The following is a 26458-nucleotide window of genomic DNA, read 5'->3' as shown; positions in this document are numbered from 1 at the left end:
TAAATGGTGCTGGAAAAATTGGCTTTCAACTTGCCAAAGATTAAAACTAGACCTATAGCTCTCACCAGGCACTAAACTAAAATCAAAATAGATTAACAATCTAAATATTAAAACAGAAACACCAAACTGGCTGGAACAGAGGTTAGGTAAAACTCTTGAAGACATTGGTGCAGGAAAAGATCTTAAGAACAAAACCCCACTTGCACGTGAACTAGCACAATCAACAAGTGGGTTCTCTTATTAAAAAGCTTCTGCACAGCAAGAGAAACTACCAACAGTGTGAAGAGACAACCCACAATGTGGGAAAAAAATCTTCCCCTGTTCTTCCTCAGACAAAGGTCTACTATCTTGAATCTATAAAGAACTTAAAAAGATCAGACCTCCCAAATTTAAAGACCCAATCCAAAAATGGGCATCTGAAATGAACAGACATTTCTCACACAAAGAAGTAGAAATAGCAAATAAATACATGAAAAAATGTTCAATATCACTGGTCATTCGAGAGATGCAAATGAAAACAAAGCTGAGATTCCACTTCACTCCAGAAAGAATGGCTGCTATCATGAAATCAACCAATAACAAATGCTGGTGGGGCTGTGGGGAAAGAGGAACACTGCTCCACTGCTGGTGGGAGTGTAGACTGCTGCAACCACTGTGGAAATCAGTATGGAGATACCTCAAAGAACTAGGACTGGAAGTCCCATTTGACCCCGCTATTCCACTGCTGGGGATCTTCCCCAAAGAATTAGAAGAATCACACCACAGTGATATATATGCACCCATGTTCATAGCAGGACAGTTTGTGATAGCTAAAACTTGGAAACCGCCCAAATGCCCATCAACTGGAGACTGGATAAAGAAAATGTGGGTTTTTTATAAAATGGAGTACTACTCAGCCATAAAAAATGAGAAATTAGAGACATTTATAGCTAAGTGGATGCACATTGAGGTGATACTCTTAAGTGAAATAAATAGGACACACATGTATAAATACCGAATAGTTTCTCTGGTGTGAGAAACTGAAAGTGTAAATAAGGACTAAATGTATAATAGGTAATTTAAAATAGGAAGAAAAGGGGCAAAGGGGAAGGAAGTGGGAGGGCTAGGGGAAAGGATAGAAGGGAATGGGATTAATATGAGAAAATGGAAAAATTGGAACAAAATCTTTGTAAATAGGGAGGAATGGAGGGGTTGAAGGGAGGGCTGGGCAAGGGTGAAAAATAAGAACCAAGAGAGACTATGTAAAGGTGCAAATTTCCAATGATGAATGTCATTATATTGTATACCTAAAATGTACGAATGATTAGAATGAATAATTGATAATGTAAAATAGGAAGAAAAGGTCCAAAGGGGTAGGGGTAGTGGGAGGGGCAGGGGAAAGGAAAGAAGGGAAAGGAAAAATGCTGAGAAATGAAAAAATGGAAATAAAGTCTTTGTAAATAGAGAAGGGTGGAGGGGGTGAAGGGAGGGCTAGGAATGGGGAAAAAATAAGAACCAAGATGCATTATGTAAAGGTACAATTCCCAATGAGAAATGTAATTGTGTTGTATACCTACAATGTACCAATAAAAGGAAGAAAAGGGGTAAAGGGGAAGGGGAAGTGGGAGGGACAGGGGAAAGTAAAGAAGGGAATGGAATTAATATGAGAAAATTTAAAAAAAGGAAACAAAGTCTCTGTAAATAGGGAGGACTGGAGAGGTTGAAGGGAGGGCTGGGCAAGAGTGAAAAATAAGAACCAAGAGAGATTATGTAAAGGTGCAAATTTCCAATGATGAATGTCATTATATTGTATACCTAAAATGTACCAATAAAAGGATATACAGTTAAAAATAAAATAAAATCCCTTTCCCCTTACTATGGTATGAAAGTGTATGTCACTCCCCCAGCCCAAAATATCTATGTTGAAGCGCAGGGACCCTTGAGGGGTGACTAGGTCATGAGGATGGAGCCCTTATGAATGAGATCAGTGCACTCATAAAAGCAGCCCCAAAGAGCTTCATGTCCCTTCCACCATATAAGAGCACAGCAAGAAGTTAATATGACCAAGTGGGCCTTCACCAGGAGCCAAATCTGCCAGTACCTTGAAATTGGATTTCCCAGCCTCCAGAACTGCAAGATCTAAGTTTTTGTTGTGTATAAGCCACCCTTATCTATGGTACTTTGTTACAGGAGCCCAAATGCACGAAAGCACTGCCTTTTAATGATTCCATTATGTCTGAGTTATTCTAAATTGGTCTAAAGGCCTCAAATTTGCTTAGTCATAAAAGAGAGGTATTCAACATCATTTATCAGCTTACCTCCAAAATTCTGAGACATCAATGCATTATCAGCAGTGCTTTCTAGATAAAAGTGTGGCATTGTTTCGATTAGAATCAACCTGTATGTCTCCATTATTAGCATTAACACTCTGATATGCAGTTGGACTGAGTAATTTCTCAGGTTACTTGTAACCATGCAGTTTCGGAACTCACAGATGTCACTGAGCAAGTCTTGGCAAGCAGGTGCTTCCTGTTGTGCTATAACTGAACCAAACCATCAAACCATCTCTGCAAAGCCTTCTGGCTCACACCCCAGAGCAGCAAAAAGTCAAGGGAGCTAAAATCTTTCACCTCCAGAAACCTAGGCTGCAAGAAGGAACAATTAAATAGTATCTTCAAAGCTCCTCGTTCTTCACATTTTGCTATGGATTCAACACACAGTCAGATAGAATTACCCACCTCAACCACCCCTTCCCACCCCAAAGGACAAATCTTTGAATTCCCCAAAGCAGCACTAATATCCCCTAGGCTCCCCAGATAGTCTCTGAATGTCCCCAAACCCGGGTGTCTGCCCTGGCAATCCATCAGGGTCCTCAGTTGGGCCTCTTAACTAGATCCTCCTGTGCACTTAACCAAATGGATGGGTCACAGGCCAGGTGATGGTACATAGCCCTGGGGACAGAAAACACTCAAGCATGCTCTCCTCATCAGACACATGTGCCAACCAGTGCCATCAGTGGCCAGTCTAGTCTGTCACTCTTCAGCCTCCATTCCTACTGGACACTGCTTCAACATGCCCTCACTCAGTCCCCTAATTGCAGGGAGCGGGACCAAAGAGCATGACAAAACTGGGGAAGATGTGTTAAGGACTCTGTCACCTGTGTTAGCTGTCACTGAGAGGTTTCATAAACATGGGCAAGATCGGGGAGGGAGTGCTCCTCCACCTACACCCCTCCCGAGGCTGTCCAGACCCCAGTCACCAGGAACAAGACTGGGCTCTGAGACCACAAAACTTCACATGAATGAATATGCAACTATCATTCTAAGGGGATGGAAAAAAAAGTTTGTGATGTGGGCAACTTCTGGCATGAATATTTATGCATCCATTCCCCAAAACTCAGCGGCTTTCATAGCTCATTCAAGACCTCCTAAGACTTATAATGAATTTTAAATCCTGAATTAGACAATCATATTCCTCTATGGCCAAATCTGCATAAGACCTTATCCTAAAATTTGCATTTAAATTTAGAACTGTCTAGCAAGGACAATGAGCCCTAGTCACAGACCAATCTGATCTTACCACAGTGTCTTCTTCTCCTGACACAGGTGAGCATTGCCAGGGATCAGAATCCTAGGTGTGACCATCACTTGTTTGTTCTCCATGAGCGAAGGTCATGGGAGAGAGATGGGAAGCCAGATCATTAGAGTTCAAAGAAGTAAAAGCTAGGATGGTGCCAAGCTAGGCCCTATGAGTCCAGAGAAAGGATTTAAATACAATGAGTATTAGAAACTATTTCAGGTGTCTCAAATATCTACATTTCCTTGATTTATCCATAAATGGGGGAAAATGATATACTACCTATGCTATTAGATGGGGATATACCATTACAGGCAAATAAAAAGCTTCCTTTATTGCAGCAGCTAATCTGGATGGAATCAAGAAGAGATCCAGGAATTAGGGCTCAGAAATTATCGAGAGGAAAAAAATACAAGTAACTTACTGGAAAGTAAAACACAAGTGGTCTGGGGGTGTAGCTCAGTGGTAGAGCACTTACCTAGAATGAATGAGATCATGATGAGGCCCTGGGCTCAATCCCTACCATCACAGAAACAAACACGCGAAAAACCACCACTGGAAATCCCGGAAATGTTCTAAGAAACAGGTTTCCAATCACATGCTCACACAGTCATTTTAAAAATAAAATAATCCAAACACAGAAGAGGCCTATGGCCAAACTCTAGTCTAGTCATCCTCCTGGAGGTAAAAGCTGTTAATGAAAGCCTGTGACTGCTGTATATATACATATGTAGAAAAAGGCTAGAAAGATGGACTTTGAAATGCAGCAATGTGTCCTCTTTGTATTTACTCACACAGAAAAGCAACTGGAAGGACATGCATCTGAACATGACAGTCTTCACACCTTCCCATCTTTGAAACGTTTTATACTATGCATACATAATAGTCACTTTTAAAATGTTACTTCCATTATAGAAAGAGAGGTCGGTAGAAGCTGTATTAAGTTATAGTAAGAGTATGCTTACAGCAAGGACAGAGTCCAGTCAGAAAGCAGCCAGATGTTATGGTTTGTACGTAGAGGTCCCCCCTAATGGCTCATGTGCTTATAGGCGGGGTTTTTGGGAGGTGGCTGGATCATGGGTATGAGACACTGGATTAGTTCACTGATAGGATTAGCTCATAGTTCTGGGTGGGGCTGAATGAATTTACTGAAGACAGAAGCCCCCTGGGAGTGGGGTGACACTAATAGGCTTGTAGCCTGGATGGACTAGAAAAGGTCAGAAAAGGCAGGCAGGCTCACTGCTTCCTGCCTCCCCTGCCATGGACTGTTTATCCCATGCCATGTTCATCTGCCATGATACCCCACCTTGGACCCGCCTGACTATGAATTGAAACCTATAAACTCTGAGCTAAAATAAATAAAAATATAAATAAAGAAGAAAGGTTTATTTTTTTTGAGGCAAGGTCTCACTTTGTAATTCAGGCTGGACCTGAACTCACTATGGAGACTTGAACTTGTGGCAATCATCCTGCCCCAGCCTCTCAAGTGCTGGGATCACACAGGTGTGCACCATCACATCCAGCTACAACCTTTCTCTTAACTTGTGGGTGTCAGGTATTTTGTCCCAGCAAGAAAAAAATTGAGACAACAGCTGAGACAAAAAATTAGGAATCCTTGAGCCACAACAAGACTCTGTAACATCTCATCCCATTTCACCACCATCTAGCTGTTTGAAAATCTCCACTTTAAGAAGACATGAGAAACATCACTACAAGTGACACGTTAGGGCTGAAAGGCCAGAGGAGAAGGTACCAGAGCCCAGGACTCTGAAACAGGAGCTCAGACACAAGCCATCTACAAGTAAACCCACTTCCATGTTTAAAATTTTAAAAAGAAAAAGAAAAATCACAAGAAAATAAAATAAAATAAGTAAAATAAAAAATAAAATAAGTTAAAAAATCCACTCAGTTGATCAGAATTAAAGTCAATAAAGCTAAAATCTTCAGAATCTGAGAATTTCTTAAATGGCCCATAGCTGCTTGACCTGTCCTCTTTGCCAAACTTCTCACACAGGTCAATGTAACTTGAAAACAGAATTTCTCCAACTCCCTTCCCTTCCCCCAAACACCGACTTTTATTCACTTTGATTGACCCTGAGTTCTCTTGAGGTGATCGCTTGAGAATGATGGAACCTCTCTGAAAACAGACACATACCACAAATAGATTAAGAAGCAAACCTGTTTTTCTTGAGGGGTTTGTCAGGTGAAACTGACTTCCCAGAGCAGGTGAAACTGACTTCCAAGCAGCAGACTTACTGGAAATCAGCAGGTGCTTCAGAGCCCCTAACCCTGTGGGGGTCCACAGCAGCAACTGCTTTCATTTTCATTGCCCTACGTGAGCCACATGACAACCTTCTGAGATATATGTTGTCACCATTTCAAAGATGAGGAGGTAGGATCAGAAGGAGTAAATACACTCCACACATAGCTGGCAGAGCAGGGATTTCAAGATGTCTTCTCACCCTGAACCCTCACAATGGTTCTTCTAAACCACAGTGTCACAAAGTGGAACAGGACCATAATCAAAAGGCTTCATTCAGAATCCATGGGGACCTGGCAAAAATGCTCACTCTTCAAAACAAGCTTACACACCCAAACATTACTGAAAAAGGCCAATGGTATTTTCAAACAATATCACCAACGCATTCTGAAATCACATCAATTTAAAAGACTTGTGAAGGGTTCCTTGATTGAGTACATAGAAATGTCAAATATTCTATTACAGAGCTGTCCCCTCCACAATGGAGGAAAATATGGAGTTCATGGTAGGGGGAAGAGGGGTTGAACCTTTCTAATTGGCTTCTGCCAAGAAACTAGGATGAGTGATTGGAGGTGAGCGTAAGCATCCTGAGCTCTTCTCCAGCCCCATCGCTTATCACTCATGTGACTTCAAGCCCATCATTTAAGTTCAGATAACCTCAGTCTTTTAACTCATAAAGATGAAGATACTACTACTGACCTCAAAGGGCCACAGTAAAGAGTAATGCAACCAGAGAGGCAGTACCCACAAATACAAGGTATTAACTATCATTACTTCTGCCAACAGTCAGTTCCTGTACCATCCTCAGTGCCTGTCAGATTCACACATCACTGCTGTCCCTATCCTGGGAGTTTCCTAACAGCACCCACATGATGAAGACACAAAGCCACCCATGCTCCTGCACTGATGCTTTCAAAGTCACACAAGCAAATCCTTCTGAGGATGGGCCTCATTGGTCTCTCTCAACATCTTCGCAGCCCTGCAGTGCTCTATACTGCTTTAATGGTTACCCTGCATTAAAACTAGGATGCTGCTTTGTTGAAAGTCAGTCTTCTATTCTTCCTAGGACACCAATCCTGCACCCTGGCAACTCCACCTCAAATAACACCAGAGGTCACAGTTTACACCTATGTGACACCAGAAAATGGGAGATTCTCTACTATTTGGCAGCTCCTGTCTATCCAGAAACAAACTATCCTAAAATGAACCCCACCACCTGCAGAGGAAGGATATGGTGGCCTTAACTTCCATCTGTGAGGTAAAAGCAAGAGCAAGAAACCAGGAGATCCAAGTTCAAGTCTCAGCTCCCTGGCTTCCTGTTGGTTGGAGTTTCCTCCTGTATATCCAGGGGGCTAGGCTCGTAGCCAGATCTTTAGATTTTTTTTTCCTTAAATTCTTTTATTGGTACATTTTAGGTATACAACACAATTACATTTCTCATTGGGAACTTGTACCTTTACATGATGCATCTTGGTTCTTTTTTTTTCCCCATTCCTAGCCCCCCCTTCACCCCCTCCACCCCCTCCACCCCTCCCTATTTACAAAGACTTTATTTCCATTTTTTCCATTTCTCATCATTTTTCCTTTAGATCTTTAGATTTCAAATGCCAAAACATTTTAAGTCTAGGAATTGATTTAGGGTCACCCACTTGTCATTTTTATTAAAAAAAAAAAGCAAGAAAATTTGCCACAAAACCACTAAAATAGCAAAAACTGTGAATCAACTATCGATATGCACAACATGGATGCAACTCAAAAGTATTTTTGTAAATGAAAGCAGTCTGTTATAAAAAGTTGTGTGATTCTGTCTATATAGAACATTCTAGACAAAGGAAAACTACAGCCAGGGGATCAGTCAGTGGTTATAGTTGTATTACAGATAACTAAATTAGGTAGAAACATTATAGGCAGTCAGACAGGGTTAGGTCCTCAAGGGAGTCAGTGCAGAGGATGAGAACACATTACAACTGTGGCTGGAGGCTCATCTGTCGAAGGCAAGGCCTCAAGATAAAGAAAAAAGGACCAGGCTTACATACCTCCCCAAGGGATAAAATAATTGGAATCACCTGGTCCAATAAAGGCTAGACAGATATCAGTCAGCCTAGTGGGTAACCAAGACCTCCTGATCCATCCCTTCCTTAAAAAGTCTTTGTTCTTTCCATGTACAACTGCTACCTGACCTGCTTCCCCACTGGATCAATATTACCTAAAGAGCTACAGTTATCTTATTGATCACAGTTTTGATGCACATTGCACCTACCTGATAATTTTGTACCCACCTTGTGATTTTGCTCTATAAAATTTCCTTTGAGAAGTGGGCTCTTTGGCAACCCACTTTTGGGTCCCCTATCTCTCAGGAGCTATCTCTCTCAATAAATTTTTCCTACTCTTGGGCCAGGGATTTAGCTCAGTGGTTCTGCTGCCAGCCTCGCAAGCTCAAGGTACCAAGTTTGATCCCTGGTACCAAAAAACAAACAAACAAACAAATTTCCCTACTCTATATCTCCATTGTTCCTTAGAATTCATTCTTCAATTTTAAGGAATACAAATTTGGCATATCTGACATCTAACAGGTTGAGAGTTACATTACTTCCCCTGTATCAGTTGCTGAGAGGGTGGAAAGGGTGGGGGGCTGACCATATTAGGGTAATGAAGGAAATTTGGGGGTGGGGTAACTGTGATTATAGTGGTGGTTGCGTGACCATACAGCTGCCTAAATTCAACTTTACACTTAAAAGAGTAAATTTTACTGCATGAAAATTATACCTCAATAAACCTGAATTTTTAAAAGGAAATTGATTAGTCAGCATTCTACACCTTGTATAATGAAAAACAGTATTTAATCTTCCAAAAGCAAACCAATTCAAGTTCTGAAAAGAGAATAGTCTCATGAGTCACATATTAAATACAGGTATCTATGGGAACAATTCCTTTTTTCTCAGTTTACTTCTAGAATGGGGAAAACCTCACCAGGAAGTGATTAAAGAAGATCAGGGTTTCAGAGCCACTGGACTTGTTATGTTTAAAGCCTTTATCCACTCTGGAGTTTTGTGGTTTTGTTTTCCTGCAGTTCTAACTCAAGTGAGTTGGAATGCTGCTAGCATCTTACCTGTGTAATATTTGTTCCAAGAAACACTTGATTTTAAGTTCAAAGTCTTTTAACTGGTAGCATTCCTAGTAGCTGTAGGGACAGTATTCGCTACAGTTTACTGGCGAGGGTCTAGTTTGCTGAGAGACTGAAGAAGAAATAGCAAAGAGAAGACAGCACATTCTCCTAATAACCGTGATGCTAATCAAGCAACGATCCTACAGTTAACTGGATGTCAAGTTTCCTTTAACTTTAAGCCCCACTTCATTTTTACTACTAACTTCTGCCCTAAGTAGCCTTGGACTTCATAATGCTTTAGCTGAACAAGATCTGTTCACATTGTAAAATGTCGTAATCCCTACCTGATCACACCGGCTAGGGTATAAGTAAGTGGCAGCAGCAACCTCAAATTAGGAATCCTATAGGCCTAAATCCCCAATTATTTATGTTGGTTTTATTATTAATCAGTATTCCTAAAATTAACCAGAAGATATATTTAAAAAAAAAAAAAACAAGTTCTTCCTTCAAAGTCTTCTTTCTCACTACCACTATGATGCCTTCACTTTTCTTTCTCCCGTGATTCAACAAAAGAAAAAAAAAAATCAGAGCCAGAGATTTAGCTCAGTGACGCTGTGCCTGCCTCACAAGTGCAAGGTCCTGAGCTCGATCCCCAGTACAAACAAAAAAAAAAGGAAAAAGAAAAATAAAAAAAATCAATGCAGAATTGATAGAAGTTCAAACTAAAGCACTTAAGACAATTTAGCAGTGTCTATGAAAATTCAAAATACACATATTCTATGATTCAGCGATTCCACTGAGATAAATTCATCTTATAGATACAAACCTAGAGGTACAAAAAATGTATGTATAGGGCCAGGGATTTAGCTCAGTGGTTTCGTCGCCTGCTGCGCATGCGCAAGGACTCAAGTTTGATCCCTGGTACCACAAAAAAAAAAAAAAAAATGTATGTAATAGACTACAGCATTACATATAAAAACAAAAAGGAAACAAACATAAATGTCCATCAAGACAGAACTTAAACCACAGAATCCACTCCTTAGATCACTATCAGCCACCCTAAAAAAGAGTGAAATTGAGGCATGTGTCTAATATGGTAAGATCTCCAAAGTATCAGTTAAGTGAAAAAAAATCTATACACTACATAGTTCCACTGATAAAAAAAACACAACTAGATGTACATACAGGTACAGACAGATACACACACCCTAATACAGACTAGCATACACCTAAATTCAATAGACGGGTGGTATACAAGGGCAATGGATCTCTAATAAGCATGGTTAGCAATACATAAGGCTAGCTCCGTTTTGCTTTATCCTTTATTTTATAAAAACAAAAAAGTAAAAAGACATATATAAGGGGGAAAAAAACCCAAACTGCTCTGGCTTGCTTCGTATAAAATACTGATGAAACATCCAGAACTCCTACTATAATTCCTAGAAAATAAACAAGGCCTGAGAGGGAAAGGTTATGAAGAGTTCTCCCTATAGTTACTGAAGATTCAACTGGGGCCAAGTCAAGAAGGGCATTGTGGGCAATTCTGTCACCCATCACTGTCAAAAGCAAGTCGAGCACAAGGGGACTTCTCATTTTTTTAAAAAAAAGTCATTTTGAAGAAATCATTTCAAGTTGTATTAGGAGACAGAGCAGCAAAGTAATTTAAAATTTCACAGCTAGCAAGCAGGCAAGTTATAGTGTATGGAATCATTAAAAGTTCGAAGTGTGGATCTATCTACCAGATGTATGTAACACAGAAAAAGACAACAATTGGATACAGTAACTAAATTTGAACTCATGATATAATAAAATCAATGCTCAAATGGCTACCCTTAAATATTTATTGCTCTGGATAAATGCATCTTGTAGTGATGTCCTGTACTTTAGTAACTGGACATCCTCCACAGTAATCTCCACAAACACCCACCTCCTCCTCCTCCTGCACATCTAACACAAGATCTCTCAAGATCCCAAAGAGAAAAATCACACTTGGAAGATAAATTACCCGAGAATGTTCTCATACTCTTAGAATGCAGATTCTCCTTGCAGGGGAATAATCAATATGAGGTCACAGTTTTATTTAAGGATCAGTGACAACTAGTCTTCAAGAAGTATTAATCTGACTACTGTGACTCCACAATGAAATCACCCACTCAAGCTTCTAAATGGGCCAATTAACAGCTACCTAAATTGACCAGAGAAAGCAATAAAAATGTCTTTCTAGAATCTGTACCCATAGTATCTGTGTGCCTATGTGTTCTGCCTATAACAAAATCCTGTTTCTTTGACCAAACTTTAAGTTTAAATGCAACAGGACAAGGATGAATTTCATCACAGTGCATAATTTAAAAACAACATGAAAAACATCTTCCCCAAAGACGTAGATAATTAGGCTGAGAGTAGCCGACCAGGTGACTCAGAGGCCTCCTACCTTTCCCCCGGTTACTCACCTTCGAATTCGTTTCCATGTGGTATTTGGCACAAGCTCGGAGCTGAGTCACCCAAAACTGTTTCTCTTTTGCATCGGCAGCTAAAATAGAGAAAACAGAGTAACGCTTGTAGAGATTGTCCTAAAACGCATTCAACTTATTTCTACACCAGGGGGCGAGGGGTTCAGGCACTGAGAGGTACAGGAAGAAGTCAGGGAAAAGCAAATGCACATCAGTTTTCTCAAGTGGCCTGAACTTCACCAAGAATCAAACCACAGCCAAGAGTAGTGGTGCAGCCCTGATATCCCAGCTACTCAAGAGGCTGAGGCAGGAGGATTGCAAGTTCAAAGCCACCCTGGGTAACTCAGTGAGACCCTGCCTCAAAATTTTAAACAAAGGGCTGGGGATATAGCTCAGTCGTAGAGCACCCTTGGGTTAATCTCCAGTACAAAAGGAAAAAAGGAGGAAGGGAGCAGGGAGAAAAACCACCAAATCACACTGAATCCCACAAAACTCCCTCTTGGGCCATATGAAGAATTTATTGTGAAATGTGTTACAAGAACAATTTCACCATTTTTTCAGCCTCCTCTGAAAGTCATTTCCACTTCTTTAAAAGGGCAGAAGGGAAACAAATGTGATTATTTTTTAAATACCTTTACCTGGTGTGGCTACTATGGGGATCAGCGGACAATTTCCAAGCCTCAGTTGAATTTCCATGGTAATATATGTTCCCAAGGATTCTTATGATTCAGATGGACAAAACAAGACACCAAGTGCTGCCTTACCAAAGGCACCAAACCCGCCGGAGATAGTATGTGAGTCAACTGCACAGCCATCATTTTACATCTACATCTCATCTCTCCTCCCTCTTCTTGAGGCAGGAGAATTTCAAGTTCAAGCCGGGTCTCAGCAGCTTAATGAGACTCTGTCTCAAAACTAGAGGGAGGCTGCTGCGCAAGCACAAGGATCCGAGTTCAATCCCCAGTACCAAAAAAAAAAAAACTGGAGGGAGGGAGAAAGGAAGAGGGCTGGGGCTGTAGCTCAATGTGAAAGTCCTGGGTTCAACCCTAGCTCCACAAAAACAACAAAAAATATCATGGCACACACCAAGTTCTAATAAATTCTAAATCATCTGAACTGCATTAATAATTGAATATTGTCATATGATATTAACTGCATAAACGTCTATGTGAAAAAAATGATTCCCATGGAAATCATATTTGTTTTAAAAAATGAGCCTAAGTGTTATTTGTCAATAAAGCCCAACTTCATCATGAACTTCCAGGCTAAGAAGACTAGAGTTATAGGGTAAAGAGTTCTTTAGCTGGTCTTGTTTAAGGGATGAAGATGGGCCCTTCCAAATAGGACAAAATTATTTGTCAGCAGGCCTATTCCACAGAAACAAACAGTGTAAGATTAGGTGAAATTCACTTGCAAAGAAAAAGAAAGTACTATCCAAAGGCTCAGCAGTGAAAATATTACCCAAAACTGAATATCCATGACGTCATCCTCCAACTCAACATACAGGGACACAGGAAATGAAAAAAACCCTGGTGGGATGGGCTGGGGATAAGTTACAAACAGGCGGAAATTTAGCCTGCCTCTTTCCTAATCAAGTGCTAAATTTAGCAACTGTGACTATTTCATGCAAGTAATAAAACTTTTACATTTGCTATTAAAATTACCCTTTAAAAAAACCTGGGGTTTAATAATCCACAGGATATTAACAACTCTATAGCAAAGAAAGATGGCTCAATTGTGAAATTAGTTGGATTTTTTTCTTTTGTGTGGATTTGTGTCATTTTATAAGCTGCAAGCAGGGGGGAAGTGCCACTAAATTTTTCACTTGCTATTGTTTCTGTTCTTAACAATTTGGTTTTGGGGGGGGGGGGGGGTTGTGGCTTTTTTTGGTACTGGGGATTGAACTCAGGACCTTGTGCTTGCAAAGCAGGTGGCAGCACCACTGAGCTAAATCCCTAGCCCCTCTTAACAATTTCTTAAGCAATAAATGGCAAAGCGAAGCCGAGGACCATATAAATCTAGGCAGCTGGAACGCATGCGGTATGAATCGCAAAAGAACATGAATCTTAGCACATTTCTGAAAAAGCAAGAAAACTTTCTTCAACTACAGGCAGTTTTATTTCATACGGTTTTGGATTGCTTTACAGATTCTGAAATAGGATTTGTATATAGATAATAATAAAAAAAAAAAAAAACTAGCTTATTCCATCTCCTATAGTAAAGCCTGGCAGTAGAGGAGTGAAACTGGATCAGTGGGTGGGAATCCAGGCCCTCAGTCTGGCTTGGCAGAGGCAAACTGCCATGACCACAGACAGATAAGGGGTCATCTCCTGGTCTTTCATGCCTACTTAGGCAAGGTTCTATAAGAAGGCAGGATCACCCACTCTTCTCAATACCTAATACACCGTTCACATTCTCAGCCCTTAGTAAATAACACTGACTTGTGTGTGTGCCAGAGTGTGTATATGCATTTGGATTTTTGAGGCTTCAGAGACTCTTGCTTGAATGGTCTAACAAACTACACTGCCACAGTCACTGTGCAATGGACAAGCCCTCAAGGCGAATGTCCCTCGACATTCCCTCTATCCCCTGACAGTCATCCTCATTTCTGAGGACACTGGCTTTCCGGAGGCAGAGAGGACAGAAAACATACAAAAGAAAAGTAATACCAGTAGGCTTACACAGGCTCTACAACAATGGATTAGACAGGACTTGAATAAAAGGTCCTGTACTAAGGTTCCAAGCAGGAGTACCCAAACTTCTGGCTTGCCTGGACTACAAAGAAAGAAGAAGAATTATTATAAATTCTATAATACAGTTAACATGTATAAGCAACAAAACTTCCTTTATTTTTTATATTATAACATTAAAACAAAACAATACAATAAGCCCATGGGGCATGAGCTGGACATGTCAAAGAGACTTTGGGAGAAGGAAATATGGTCCTTAAAATGTTTATTTTTTTCCCCTATAGAAAATTTTTGCACAGGGTACTGGAATGAAGATTCGTACTGTAAGGTCAAAGAAAACAGATACTGAGTAAATAATCCTCAGAGGTCCCAAGGCTCAGCCACCTTTACAGTTGCTACCTTTCCTTTGTCCTTAATTCCTCATTTCCTGATGTCAGCACCACCTCCCCACCACTGGGAAAAGAAAAGCAGAGACTGTCACCACAAAGTTCTCCAAACAATCAATTGTTAAAGGTGATTTAAAAGAAAATACATTAAAAAAAAAAAAAAAAAAAAGGACAGCAAGAGAGTCCTCGCTACTGCAACTATAAAGCAGCCCACTAGGCCCAAATGAAAAGTCATGTGAAACATACCTCTCAGTTTATACATCTCTCCACTAGCAGAGTACACGACCAGCATGTGGGGCGCTTCGTCGCTCAGGGACACTATAGCTCCAGATAAAGACAGGGCTCCTCGAGGCTTCTGATGCTTGCTTTGCTCATTCACAAAATACTGCAGGATGCCAGCCTCAAAATCCAGCACAAAGTACCTGCACAGAGAAACCACAGCATGTCATTTTCCTCTCCCAGCCTACTCCACATAGCAAAGCACAACAGTAAAGCAATCCTGAAGTTGGCATTAATGCTTGGATCCATGAGCTGAAGACCAAAAGTTCCTCCCTCAGCCCCGCAGAAGTCAGCCTGAATAAGGAGAGCACGCTGGATTCTTAAGTCAGAATGGATCTTACAACAGGCCTTGGTTAAGTAAGGTCAGGAGCATTCCAGACTTGATACAATGCCCACCACCTAAACATCCAAATGGCAGGGGACTAACAGAAGCCTTGCCACACAGCCTGTCCTAGTCTGCTCCTCGTGATGTCACCAGAACAGGTGGGACTCAGCAGGCCCAAGAGAGATGGTTTCACCCCCAGGAAGCAGCAGCAAGTGGGGCTTCCAGCTTGGCAGTAGTGGCATGAGTACTATGAGGAGTCTGAGCACCTGGAATCATCTGCCAGGGACCTGGGGGTGCTTCTGCAGTCACTGGATGCCCTTTGTCAAGCCGTTCATGTAGTCCCTTGCACAAAGGACATCCAAGGTCAAAGAAGAACTGCAGATCACCTAAGTCACACAACAAATCTTTATAGTTAAATATTCAGCCTACTTAAAACTACTTCATGGCTATCACCATTAAGCGTTCTACACAAATTCTTCACCACCAGGATGGAAGTATCTTCAACAGAGACTCAATTCTTCTAGGGGCCTAGACCAATACAGTATCTGCTGATTTTTCTACTTCTTACTTTATGTCCCACCCACACCTGCCTTTCTCACTTCCTTCCTATTCACCACATTGCCTTTTAACACGTTTATCTTTGCATGTGCTGTTCTCCTCCCATCTGCAGCAGTTACTCAAAATGTAGTCCACAAATTCTGACAGTCCACACAAACTGATATTGGTCCACAACAGCCTTTTGAAACTCTTCTTGTATTTGGCTTTGTTTCAATATCCAACTGTACAATCAGTTGGACTTAGTTCATTGAAGAGTTCAGATGTCAAACACATGGCACACACAAGCTACAACTAGTCGAAATGCAATTGGGAGGAGGTCCTTTACCACAGGCAGATTGAGAAGTACCTATACCAGCCTTGAATATGGATTCCACTTCTTGCCATGTTAACATTCCTAAGCAGATCTAACATTTCTCCTCATAGCATCTTGGAACTCACCTTCATGACACTGGCCACAGGGGAAGTCTATTTATGTGCTGATTCTCATTTAATGTCTGGTTTCCACACCAGACCCTACGCTCTGGGGAGGCAGAACCTGTGTTCCCTCAGTACTGACAAGACACCTGACACTTCATTACTACTCACATGTTAATGAAGGAAGGAAAAAACCTACTCCCATGCCCCAGGTACCTGGATCATACAGGGACCTCAAAGAGGTGCTACAAAATATTATGCTTTTGAGGGGCACATGTAATACTGAACATATGCCAGATGCTGTCCAACCACTAACTCAGGTCAATTTCATGGATTCAGTATAAGATACTACATTCCTTCGATGACAGTCTGCAAAGGATTGCAGCAGTACTGTGACAAAAACATACATCAAGGGCTGTGGGTGTAGCTCAGTGGTGCAGCATGTACCTCACATGCATGAGGCCCTGGGTTTAATATGCAGCTTGCATGCATGCATGCACATATGCACACACACAATGTAGAACTGGAAGAGAATGACAGTGTCTCATATGACTTCAAGATCTGAGAAGCTGTGCAGTACCCATAGATGCACAAATTCCATTCTTTCAATTGATATTTTTTCAATTGAATACAGAGTTCTTAGGGCATAAATATGTATGAAGTTTATAAATGAAACTGTTAGGTACTTTAAGCTAGAAGCACCACCAACAAAGTTTATAAACTCCCCACCTAATTTACTCTGACCAGAAACTAAGAGACAAATATTGCGCCCATTTTACAAGTAGCCTAAGGTGCAAAGAAACTTGAAATCCAAGCCCTGCTCCTGGGCATCTACTGTCTGGGATTCAGCCAGTGCAACCATCGCAAACATTCCTCTAATCTCACTCAAGTCTTCCCTCATCTCTCTCCATACTCCTCTCTGGCATCTACTTAGGTACTTCATTCCTCATACTGCCCTTCTCCAAAAGGGCTCACAGTGTTGCAGCCCCTCTCCCAGGAAACAGAGGTCCTACTGACCCTCCTCCTCCTCTCCGCCCCTGGATCCCCGCAAGCAGCCAGCTCATCAGCACGTGACTGCACCACCTCAACCTCCACAGCTTCCATCCCAAGAAACCTTCCACTTCAGGTTATTTTTAATATTCCAGATGGCCTGGCCAAGATTTATCTTACTTTTCTCCTTCCCTCCTCTCTCCAAGTCACTACCATACACTTCTGGTTCTCACGATTAGCATAGATAAATCAAGACATAAGAATGTCTTATCACCAGAACTCACCCAGCAGTATCAGACTTCAGCTGTTAAGAGGCTGAGCCAACAGGATGTGAACCCAGGTGATGCAGGCCTGGCCCATAAATACTCACTAACCCACTCTCACACATGCTGTCTGGGAGCGTGACAATGGGCATCAGCAAACCCACAGAAAAGGAGCCCTTGGTTTCTGAATCACCACTTGGCAGAGGATCCCCTGCTGGGAAAGAGCCCAACAGACCAGATGGCCACATGGATGACAGGTCACAGGGATCGAGGCCTAGCACAGCAGCTAGTGTGACATTAACACACACACACCGGACCGGGGATTTAGCTCAGGGGTTCCAGCGCCTGCCTCACAAGCGCAAGGTCCCAAGTTCGGTCCCCGGTACCAAAAAACCCAAAACAAAAACAAAAGCAAAAACAAATGCACACAAGATTTTTTCTATTTTCCTGTCCTTCTACCTGAAATTTATTTCTACGCTCTTAGATGAGGCAAAAAACAAACTCCAACAAAAGAACCAGGCTAATTTCTGAGCTCCCAGTGGTCAAATTAGGAGCTAATCTCACCTTCCTTTTAGGAGGAAATGTTCAAGTTGACCTATGTTTAACGTCCTCATGACTGTAGCTCTGCAGACACTGCTGGTAGCAATCGGAGCATTAACCTAGCATTCCTACTAATGAGCATGCCACTCTTAGCACCACCAAGAGAAGTACAAAAGGTAGAGGATACATTTTCAATGGAAAGGTAAAAGCAACTTGCCCTCAACTTCCTCAGTCTCTCCATTCACTCTCTGCCATTGACCACAGTGGAGAAAAGGAGGTCATTAACTTCTCTCTGCTCACTGCCTCCACCAGCCCAGCCATCGCCTGGCAGGTCACCTCTGCTGCATACACCTTCCCAAGCGCATCCTGGCAAACAAGTAACTACATAGTAGCAAAGGACAGACTTCAGAAGCCCACACAAAGAAATGAATTGACTGCTGTTTCATATTTTCAGTAAGGATGGCAGAATATCCTATCACATTGGCAGGATACGGGGACACATTAATGACATTTTACATTACCTTTTTCAAACTGGTATCTTAATTCTAACCTCTTGCCTCAGATTGAAAAAAAAATTTCTAATACTTCCTAAAATAGTTTAAATGCAAATCCACAAGTTTGAGTCATGTGTACTAGGAAGGTCACCAATAATTCACTCTTTCTAAAGGTAAATTTTTATCACATCAGATAGTATCCACTGGTCCTCTCCTAGCAACTGCAACACACTAAACATGTTCTTTCAGCATAGCCTCTGAAAGGTAGGTCAGCTCCAGTCATACATAGGTAAAAGCTGTCCATGCAACATTAAAGAAAGTAATTCCTGTTGGTCATATCCCCTGGGAGGAAAAAAAATGAAATTTGGTTTGCCACAGGGTTATGGTTCTATTGGGTACTGCTATTTGGAGCCTGCAGCTATATCTGAAAGGCACAGTTTTCCTTCTAAACAGGAAAAGTAAGCAAATTTCTGGGTTAGGCTTCATTAACCCAAGTGAAATCACTAGATAAAAATCCCAAAACATTCTTAAAGGTTTTCTATTGTAGAGAAAGGAATAAAACAACTCCTAAGATTTTTTTTAACTCACTTTTTATTGAATCTAACTGACAAATAAAATCATACATATTTAAGGCATACCACATCGTGTTTTGAGATATACATTGTAAAATGATTATTACAATCAAGCTAATTAACATATCACCTCACATACTTAAATTCTTAATTTCCACTTAGAAACATTTCATAATAGCTCCAAAAGAACTAAAAGGAAAATGTGCTCATCTCTCCCAGAGACAGATTAAAACAATTCAGTGAACACTCTAGACAATTTCTTGATAGCTCTAAGTATAAATACACTTTTTAAAATAAAAAAATTAGCAATGCCATATGTGACCTGCTACTTCAGAGTGGACTTCTTTTCACCTCAATAAATTTATATCATCTCTTAACTCTAATAACTTTTTTCCACCTCCCATTACCTTCCTTTTCTCTCCTTTATTTCCTTCCATTTGTCTAATAACAGTCTCCTACTTTCATGTCATTTTTGGATTCCACATATTAGAGAAAATATCCAATATTTGCCTGAGTATACCTTATTTCACTTAACATAATGATCGACAAGCCCATCCATTTTCCTACCGATGGTATAATTCCATTTTTCTTCACTACTGAATAATGCTCCATTCTGTGTATATACACCATGCTTTCTTTAGCTATTCATCTACTGATGGGCACCTAGGCTGCTCCCTATCTTGGCTATTGTGAATTGTACTGCAATAAATGGGTATACCAGTATCCCTATAGTATGCTGACTTTAATTCCTTCTGTTATATACCAAGGAATGGTACAGCCAGATCAAATGGTAGCTCTATGTTTAATTTTTTTCATTTTTGTTATCTCAAAACAAAACATCTACCTATTAGCTATCATCTCCCAATCCCTCCCACTAAATCTAGGCAACCCCTAAGGTTCTGTTAGATACAGTATCTTTTCAATTAGCATCTTTGAGCTGTAGTGTGCAATTTCACTGCTGTGTAGAACTTAATTGTGTAAAGAGAGCATTCTCTTCACTATGAAAAACAAAAACAATCAGAATGTAATGGGAGAAAAGAGAAAATGAAGGGAAGAGTCAAGCCCATGCAGAAAGCCACCTTAATTCTTATCAGGCCAGCTTCTTGGTGGCATCTCTGCCCAATTCTAAGGCCACAAGATAATTCCAGAGTGCTGGAATTACAGGCATGCACAACTACGCCTGGCTAAAATTTGCCTTTGGCATAGACCTCTGCTGCACAGGCTCATCTTGACAAAAAGTAAAGTCATTTCATCTAAACTCAAAGGAAAAATTAAAGCAAGAGTAAGAACCAGAGAAGGGGAAATGATGACCTTCTCCTCTACATCTGAGCAGAGAGCCCTTTACTGCCATGTCACCATCATTACCAAGAGGGTCTCTAGCTCCTTTGTCCTATGAGGACCGACCCCTCACCTCTGCACCAGGCATGATGGCCAGAGCCGTCAAGAGACACAGCATCCCCGTGTGAAAGAGGAATGAGGACCAGCACTGCCGGCCAGGGTCTGTCTGTCACTGCTGCACCTGCCTCACCTTCCCCATGCTCGCTGTCTGAGAAGCAGCTGCTCCTAACTTCTGGGCTGGGACTATAGGACCTGTGCTTGACCTACACCTCACCCCAACTCGGGCAACGGTGACCTTGTTTTTCAGCTTCCAGCCCTTCTCTACGAGGGGTTATCTACTGCCCATCTCTTCCCCGACCCGAATCCAGATTCCCCACAAATACACCAAACTAGCAGAGGCAGGGACCCTATGCCTCTTGGGCATCTCCTCCATACTCCCTTGACAGACTTTACTGTCCAGGGACAGAGCTGGAGGGGATGGGTCTTTCCCCACTGTGCATGTGGATTCTTGAGCTTCAGTAGCCTTCTAAGTCCCTTCTGCCTACAAACACTGAAAACATCTCTGAGATAAAGAAGCACCATCTTTCTCAGTCTCCCAATCCGCTACGTACAGAAAATAAAAGGTGGGGAGAAATCAGAAAGTGAAGTACACTGAGTGTTGGAAGACAGGAAAACTATGGATGCATTTCTCAAATTTACCTTGTCTCCAGAATTAATATCACCTGTGAATAATTTACTGAGCTCTTTTTTCACCATGCTCAAGTTCTCCCAGAAGTTGGCTCCTTGAAGCTTCCAGAAAGGGTCTAAACATCCTCATGTGGGAGCTATGATGCCCAAATCACTGATGAGGGAAAAGAATACAGAAAGTTACCCTAAAACATGCCTGAACCTTGATGGTAGAAGAAAAAGAGCTTTTTCCTCTCCATAGTGCTCTTGTCACCTCCAATGAGTTCACACTTAAAACCCGAGTTTTTGGCTTGGGAGAAAAAAATAAATAGTCTCAAATTTTTCTCATGACAGCCAAACTTCCTGGAAAAGAAGATGCTGGATCCTACACCCAAAACCTCCCAACAGGTTCCAAGCCACAGCACCTGCAGGCAAACTCAATTCCAGCCACATTTTTAAAGTCTGGAATCCTTTTTACACTTGGAATTTGTGGCATTGGCTGGAGAAATTCAGCAGCCTTTTTACATCAGCTCACCACTCTCACCTATGACTGGAGATTCCCACCACTGCCACCATCCCAAACCACAGAGATTACAACACATTCCAGAGGCATTCAACTGTCATAGGTCCCTGCAGATCATCACCAAACAGAGGACAAATACACTCTATTCCTTAAGAGTGATATTAGACATGACCTGTTATCACATACATTCAGGCATACAATGTTTCAAGTTCAAGTTCAATCTCAAATACAATCAAGAAAAACTTGATATAATGTCCTGTCTCTAACATAACCATTACGTTTGTATTCAGACATCTTAAAGATATTTAAAGTGAACCATTAATAAGCATAACTGGTAATATTTACAAAGCACTTTTTATGGGCCAAGATTGTGTGCTGTACGCACAATTCATTTATGCCTCATAGTAGTCCTGGAAAACAGATGGGATTATAACCCCTTTCTACAAGTGAAAAACTGTAGGCACAGAAAAGTTGATTATGACCAAGATCTTAAAGAGTTGTTCACCATGGAGCCTAGACTGAACCCAGGTAATCTAGCTGTGCAGCCCATGGCTCTAAACTATCAGAGATTCTGTGTTAAGAAACATGCAAAGTTATCTACTCTCAAGAACATGGGATCAAAAATACACAGTGTGATTAAAATGGTGAATAATTTTTTTTAAGTTATTAAAGACACAGTGCCATTAATTACCTCAAGGTACTTCTCTGCCCCTCACTTTCAACACTTACTCCATCATTCTTTCCACTTTCTGAAGTTCTGAAGTTCTCTTTAGTGTCTTTTTGTGGGTTCCTCGATATCCTGAATCAATTCAAAATGTACGCAGCAATTTCCATCTTCATCTACCTTATTCACCAGATCTGGCACCACGCAAATTCTTTCTCTTTACCAAAGTCAAAATGATCAGGAAAGTTAAACATTTTGAATTGATTCAGATCAAGCCAGTCCTGACAACATAAAGAGGACTCATGAAAGAGGACTTCCAAAACTGCTTCATAAAGTGGCAAAAGCAATTCTGGGCAATAAGAGCAAAGCAAGATGCATCACAATACCTGCCTTCAAATTACACTACAAAGGTACACTGATAAAAACAGCATGGTATTGACACAAAAACAGATGTGGATTAATGGGCCAGAATACAGGATGCAGAAACAATCTCAAATACATTTAGCTATTTGATCTTTAACAAAGGAACCAAAAATATATGTTGGAGGAAAGACACCCTCTTTAGCAAATGGTGCTGAGAAAACTGACTATCCAAATGCAAAAGATTGAAGTATACCATGCATTGAACTAAAAATCAAAATGGATCAAAGTTCTAAATATTAAAATAGAAACAACCAGGGCCAGGGATTTAGCTCAGTGGTTTCGCCACCTGCTGCACAAGCGCAAGGACCCAAGTTTGATCCCCAGTACCAAAAAAAAAAAAAAAACAGAAACCACCTACTAGAAGATAAAATAGGTAAAATTCTTGAAGTCATAGGTGTAAGTTCCTGAACAGAACCTTCAACTGTACATAAAATAACAGCAAGAATCAACAGATGGAATTATATGAAATTAAAATCTTCTGCACAGTAAAGGAAACAATTAACAGTGAGGAGACAACCTACAAAATAGGAAAAATATTTGCCAGCTATTCCTCAGACAGAATATCTAGAATATATAAAGAACTTATAACTCAAAGAATTAGATGCCATTCCAAATAAAGACCTAATCAAAAAATGGGCAACTGAAATGAATAAGCACTTCTGAGAAGTACAAATAGGCAATAAATATATGAAAAAATGTTCAACATCTCTGGCCATTAGAGTAATGCAAATTAAAACACTAAGATTTCATCTTATGCCAGAAAAAATGGCAATCAGGAAATGAAATAACAAATGCTGGCATGGCTACAGTGAAAAAGGAACCCTTCTAAATTGCTGGTAGAATGTAAACTAGTACAACCCAATATGGAAATCAGTATGGACATATCTCAAAAAACTAAAATTGGAAATTCCATTTGAACCAGCTATTCCCCTTTTAGGCACCTTGTCAAAAGAACTAAAGTCTTCATTTTACAGTGATACATGCATATCAGTGTTTATATCAGCACAGTTCATAATAACCTATATGTCCACCAACAGATGAATGGCTAAAGAAAATGTGGTATCTATACATAATGGAGTACTACTTGGCTATAAAAGATAAATTTGAGACGTTTGTATGAAAATGGATATACCTTGGAAATATAACATTAAGTGAAATATATCAGACACACAAGCTTGAATACCAATGGTTTCTCACTTGAGTAATCCAAAGTACAAATAAAGAGCAAAATAAAAGATTCATGAAAGGAAATACCTGTAATGTTAAGGACTTATTTAAAAACAAAAATTTAAAAATATAAACTATTACAGTTTTAATAACAGTTCATTGTGTTATATATCAAGTATAAGTTTTGATAACATATATAATTATAATTATACATATTATATACAATTATGTATTATCCACATTATATAATCCATATTATATATAAATTATATACTATATATAATTGCATATTCAAAGAAAATACAGGTATTTTTAAAAACTCTAAGGGTAGGGAGCACAAAACAGAACAGGCAAAACTGTAAAGAAAAGTTTGGCCATGTATTTCCAAATAAGAAATAAAACCATCTTTAAAGCAAAATAAAATCCATAAATAAAATTAAAAGACAATCCAATAAAGTGTACTTTAAAAAAAAAACTAAAAGGTTTTGTCTTCTAAAATTTTCATGAGGCTTGGTCTAGCTACTGAATCCCTTAGGGAGCTTATTTACAACTGCATGTATATATGTATGTATGTATGCACGTATGTACTCCTCTCTACCCAGACCTAGAGAATCTTTGTGGTTGAGGTCAGGAAGAAATGAAATACGAATTTCACAAAGCTTCCCAAATAAGCCCCTTAACACATTCATAATGGGGTCCATGGGTGGCTCGTACCACTGGTGGTAGAAGCTGCACAATCATGCATGGGACTGTCATGCCGGTACCACTGGTGGTTCAATCCGACAGAAACTGTTAACATACAAAAACCAGTGAAAAATGAGAGCCGAGCTAAAACTTTACAATATTATTCGCCACTCTTCTGACTTGCCAAGCTTGCCCATCACACACTCAACAACACATGTGTGCCCACGTGCCCACACTACCCAAAGTCAGCCAACCTCATCGTGTCCCATACAGAAGAGCTGAAGGCCAGCTTTCCTAAATCACAACAGCCTGGGCAGTGGATTTCTTGGTTTGGTCACTTTGGAACTATTTTTTTAAAGATTTAAAGAAAAGTTACAGACATTGTCCGGCACGGACTTCTTGCCTAATGGGATCATCAGAGGTGCTCACCTGAGCAGACACCTGAATAAAGCACCTGAAGATTAAGAGGCCCTGCCAGCCTGAGACTGATAGACTGCTGCTTGGGAACCACCTGATAAAGCAGCAGCATAAGTCAAAGCAAACTTCTAACAGGAGCTTTGCTGCACTGCGCTTGGATGTGATCTATGATGAGATTCAACCTGCTTTTAAAGACTAGAAGATTTAATACTGAAATCGAGCCCCATCTAACAAAGACTAACACAGGCTTTCAGAACACCTTGTTACTCTGAACTATTAACTCCTAGGTTCCTGGTGCCTGTAAGGAGAACTTCATACCACTTTAAATGCTTTTGGTGGGGTCAGTACTATGGATTGAACCCCTGGATTCTTAGCTACATCCCCAGCCCTTTATTTTTTTTGAGACAGGGTCTTGCTAAATCACTTAGTTGCCCAGGCTGTGCTCAAATTTGCATCCTCCTGGTTCAGCCTTCTAGACTGCTGGGCTGACAGGCATGTGCCACCACTCCCAGCTCAGGCAGTATCTTCACAGTCACAAATTGTATTTTCATTCTTACCATCAACAATGCTGGGCAATTATCTGTGGATCCTTGAGATGGGCTGAGTTCTGATTCAGGTCTCTGCCTTAAGTCTGAACAAACATCAAGTTACTGAAAAAGATCCTGCTACTTACTGGCTAAAGTCCTAGGGTAAAGGTGGTGGGCGCCTCCTGCTAGTGCACCCCTTGAAGACCGAGATGAGAAGCTGCATGTGGAGGCTGAGAGATACAGTCCCAGGCATAATCGGCCCCATGGCTCAGCTCTAACCCCAAACACCCAACAGGGTCAGGCAGTAAGCGCCACTATCCCTGGCCTCAGCAAGTCCTCTTGCTTTGTTAGTGGCAGCATAGAAGAAGTGCGACTCAGCAGTCAGAGGCCTGACCATGGCCGAGACCAGAGGCTTTTAAACTTTGCCTGAATTAGAATCACCTAGAAGTAGTTAAAACTTGGCCCCACCCCAAAGCCTGTGATTGGGAAGGTCTGAGTGAAGGGCAAGAATTTGAATTCCAAACAGGCACCAGCTGATGCTGAGGCCTAAGAGTGGGAGCATACTTTGGGGGCCACTTGTGAATAAAATGCGAAAGTTGCCAAAACCAAAGTGGAGCCACTTGTATCAGCCTAACAAAAAAAGCAAAGCTGGGAGGTTATGAAGAAAGGATTCTTATGGAAGACTGCCAGGACCACTGGCTTGCCCAGAGAGCCCTGCAACCTCACACAAAAAGTACTTCATGGACCTCCACACAGTAAACATTCAACCCCAGGCCGAAACCACTCTTGGTACTAATCACTGTGGCCAAGGATTACTGTTTCAGAACACCTGGGGTAGTCCTCTTTTTTGCTTTGAAAGCTTCCCCTTGCTTCAACTTCCTTGAACATGCCCATAGTTTATTACAGCACTTAGGGTCACATCGAAATGCTCTGCTACTCCCAAATAAATATTCGGTATTCTTTGAAGAATCTCTCCTGGTTTTCTGAATCTTCTTTAAATTTAGGTTGACACACAGGTTCTCACTTTTGTGAGTACTCATCTACTCAGGGGCTTGATTTTTGTTTGTGAAAGCTGAAAGCTGGCTAATTCTCTTCTGCAGACCATTCCACCACCTCTGCTGCCTAAAGGTCTGCCTGCTTCTGAAATAAGAACTTCCAAATGTATAT

At 40.8% G+C, this 26458-nt stretch overlaps 1 protein-coding gene across 8 annotated transcripts in view; it reads right to left on the bottom strand.

Annotated features, from left to right (window-relative positions):
* Positions 1-26458, bottom strand: part of Osbpl10 (oxysterol binding protein like 10) — a 293822-nt gene that overhangs the window by 169175 nt on the left and 98189 nt on the right. For 3 of the 8 annotated variants that reach the window (XM_087182162.1, XM_004857821.4, XM_087182164.1), the window contains exons 2-3: positions 14694-14869; positions 11372-11451 (exon numbers count right to left, since the gene is read on the bottom strand). In XM_087182162.1, the coding sequence (XP_087038288.1) occupies positions 11372-11451; positions 14694-14869 (256 nt within the window). Of the gene's footprint in view, positions 1-11371; positions 11452-14693; positions 14870-17297; positions 17341-20919; positions 21062-25321; positions 25722-26458 lie in introns of those variants that run through there. The other 5 variants (XM_021238742.2, XM_021238741.2, XM_021238744.2 and 2 more) reach the window with 5 other exon arrangements.

This window comes from Heterocephalus glaber, unplaced genomic scaffold (genome assembly GCF_053883595.1).
Source record: "Heterocephalus glaber isolate CG9 unplaced genomic scaffold, H.glaber_assembly_v1.0 deba00001472, whole genome shotgun sequence".
In the NCBI taxonomy this organism is placed as follows: domain Eukaryota; kingdom Metazoa; phylum Chordata; class Mammalia; order Rodentia; family Bathyergidae; genus Heterocephalus; species Heterocephalus glaber.
The sequence above is the reverse complement of the archived record's forward strand: the minus strand, read 5'-3'. Positions and strand labels throughout refer to the sequence as shown.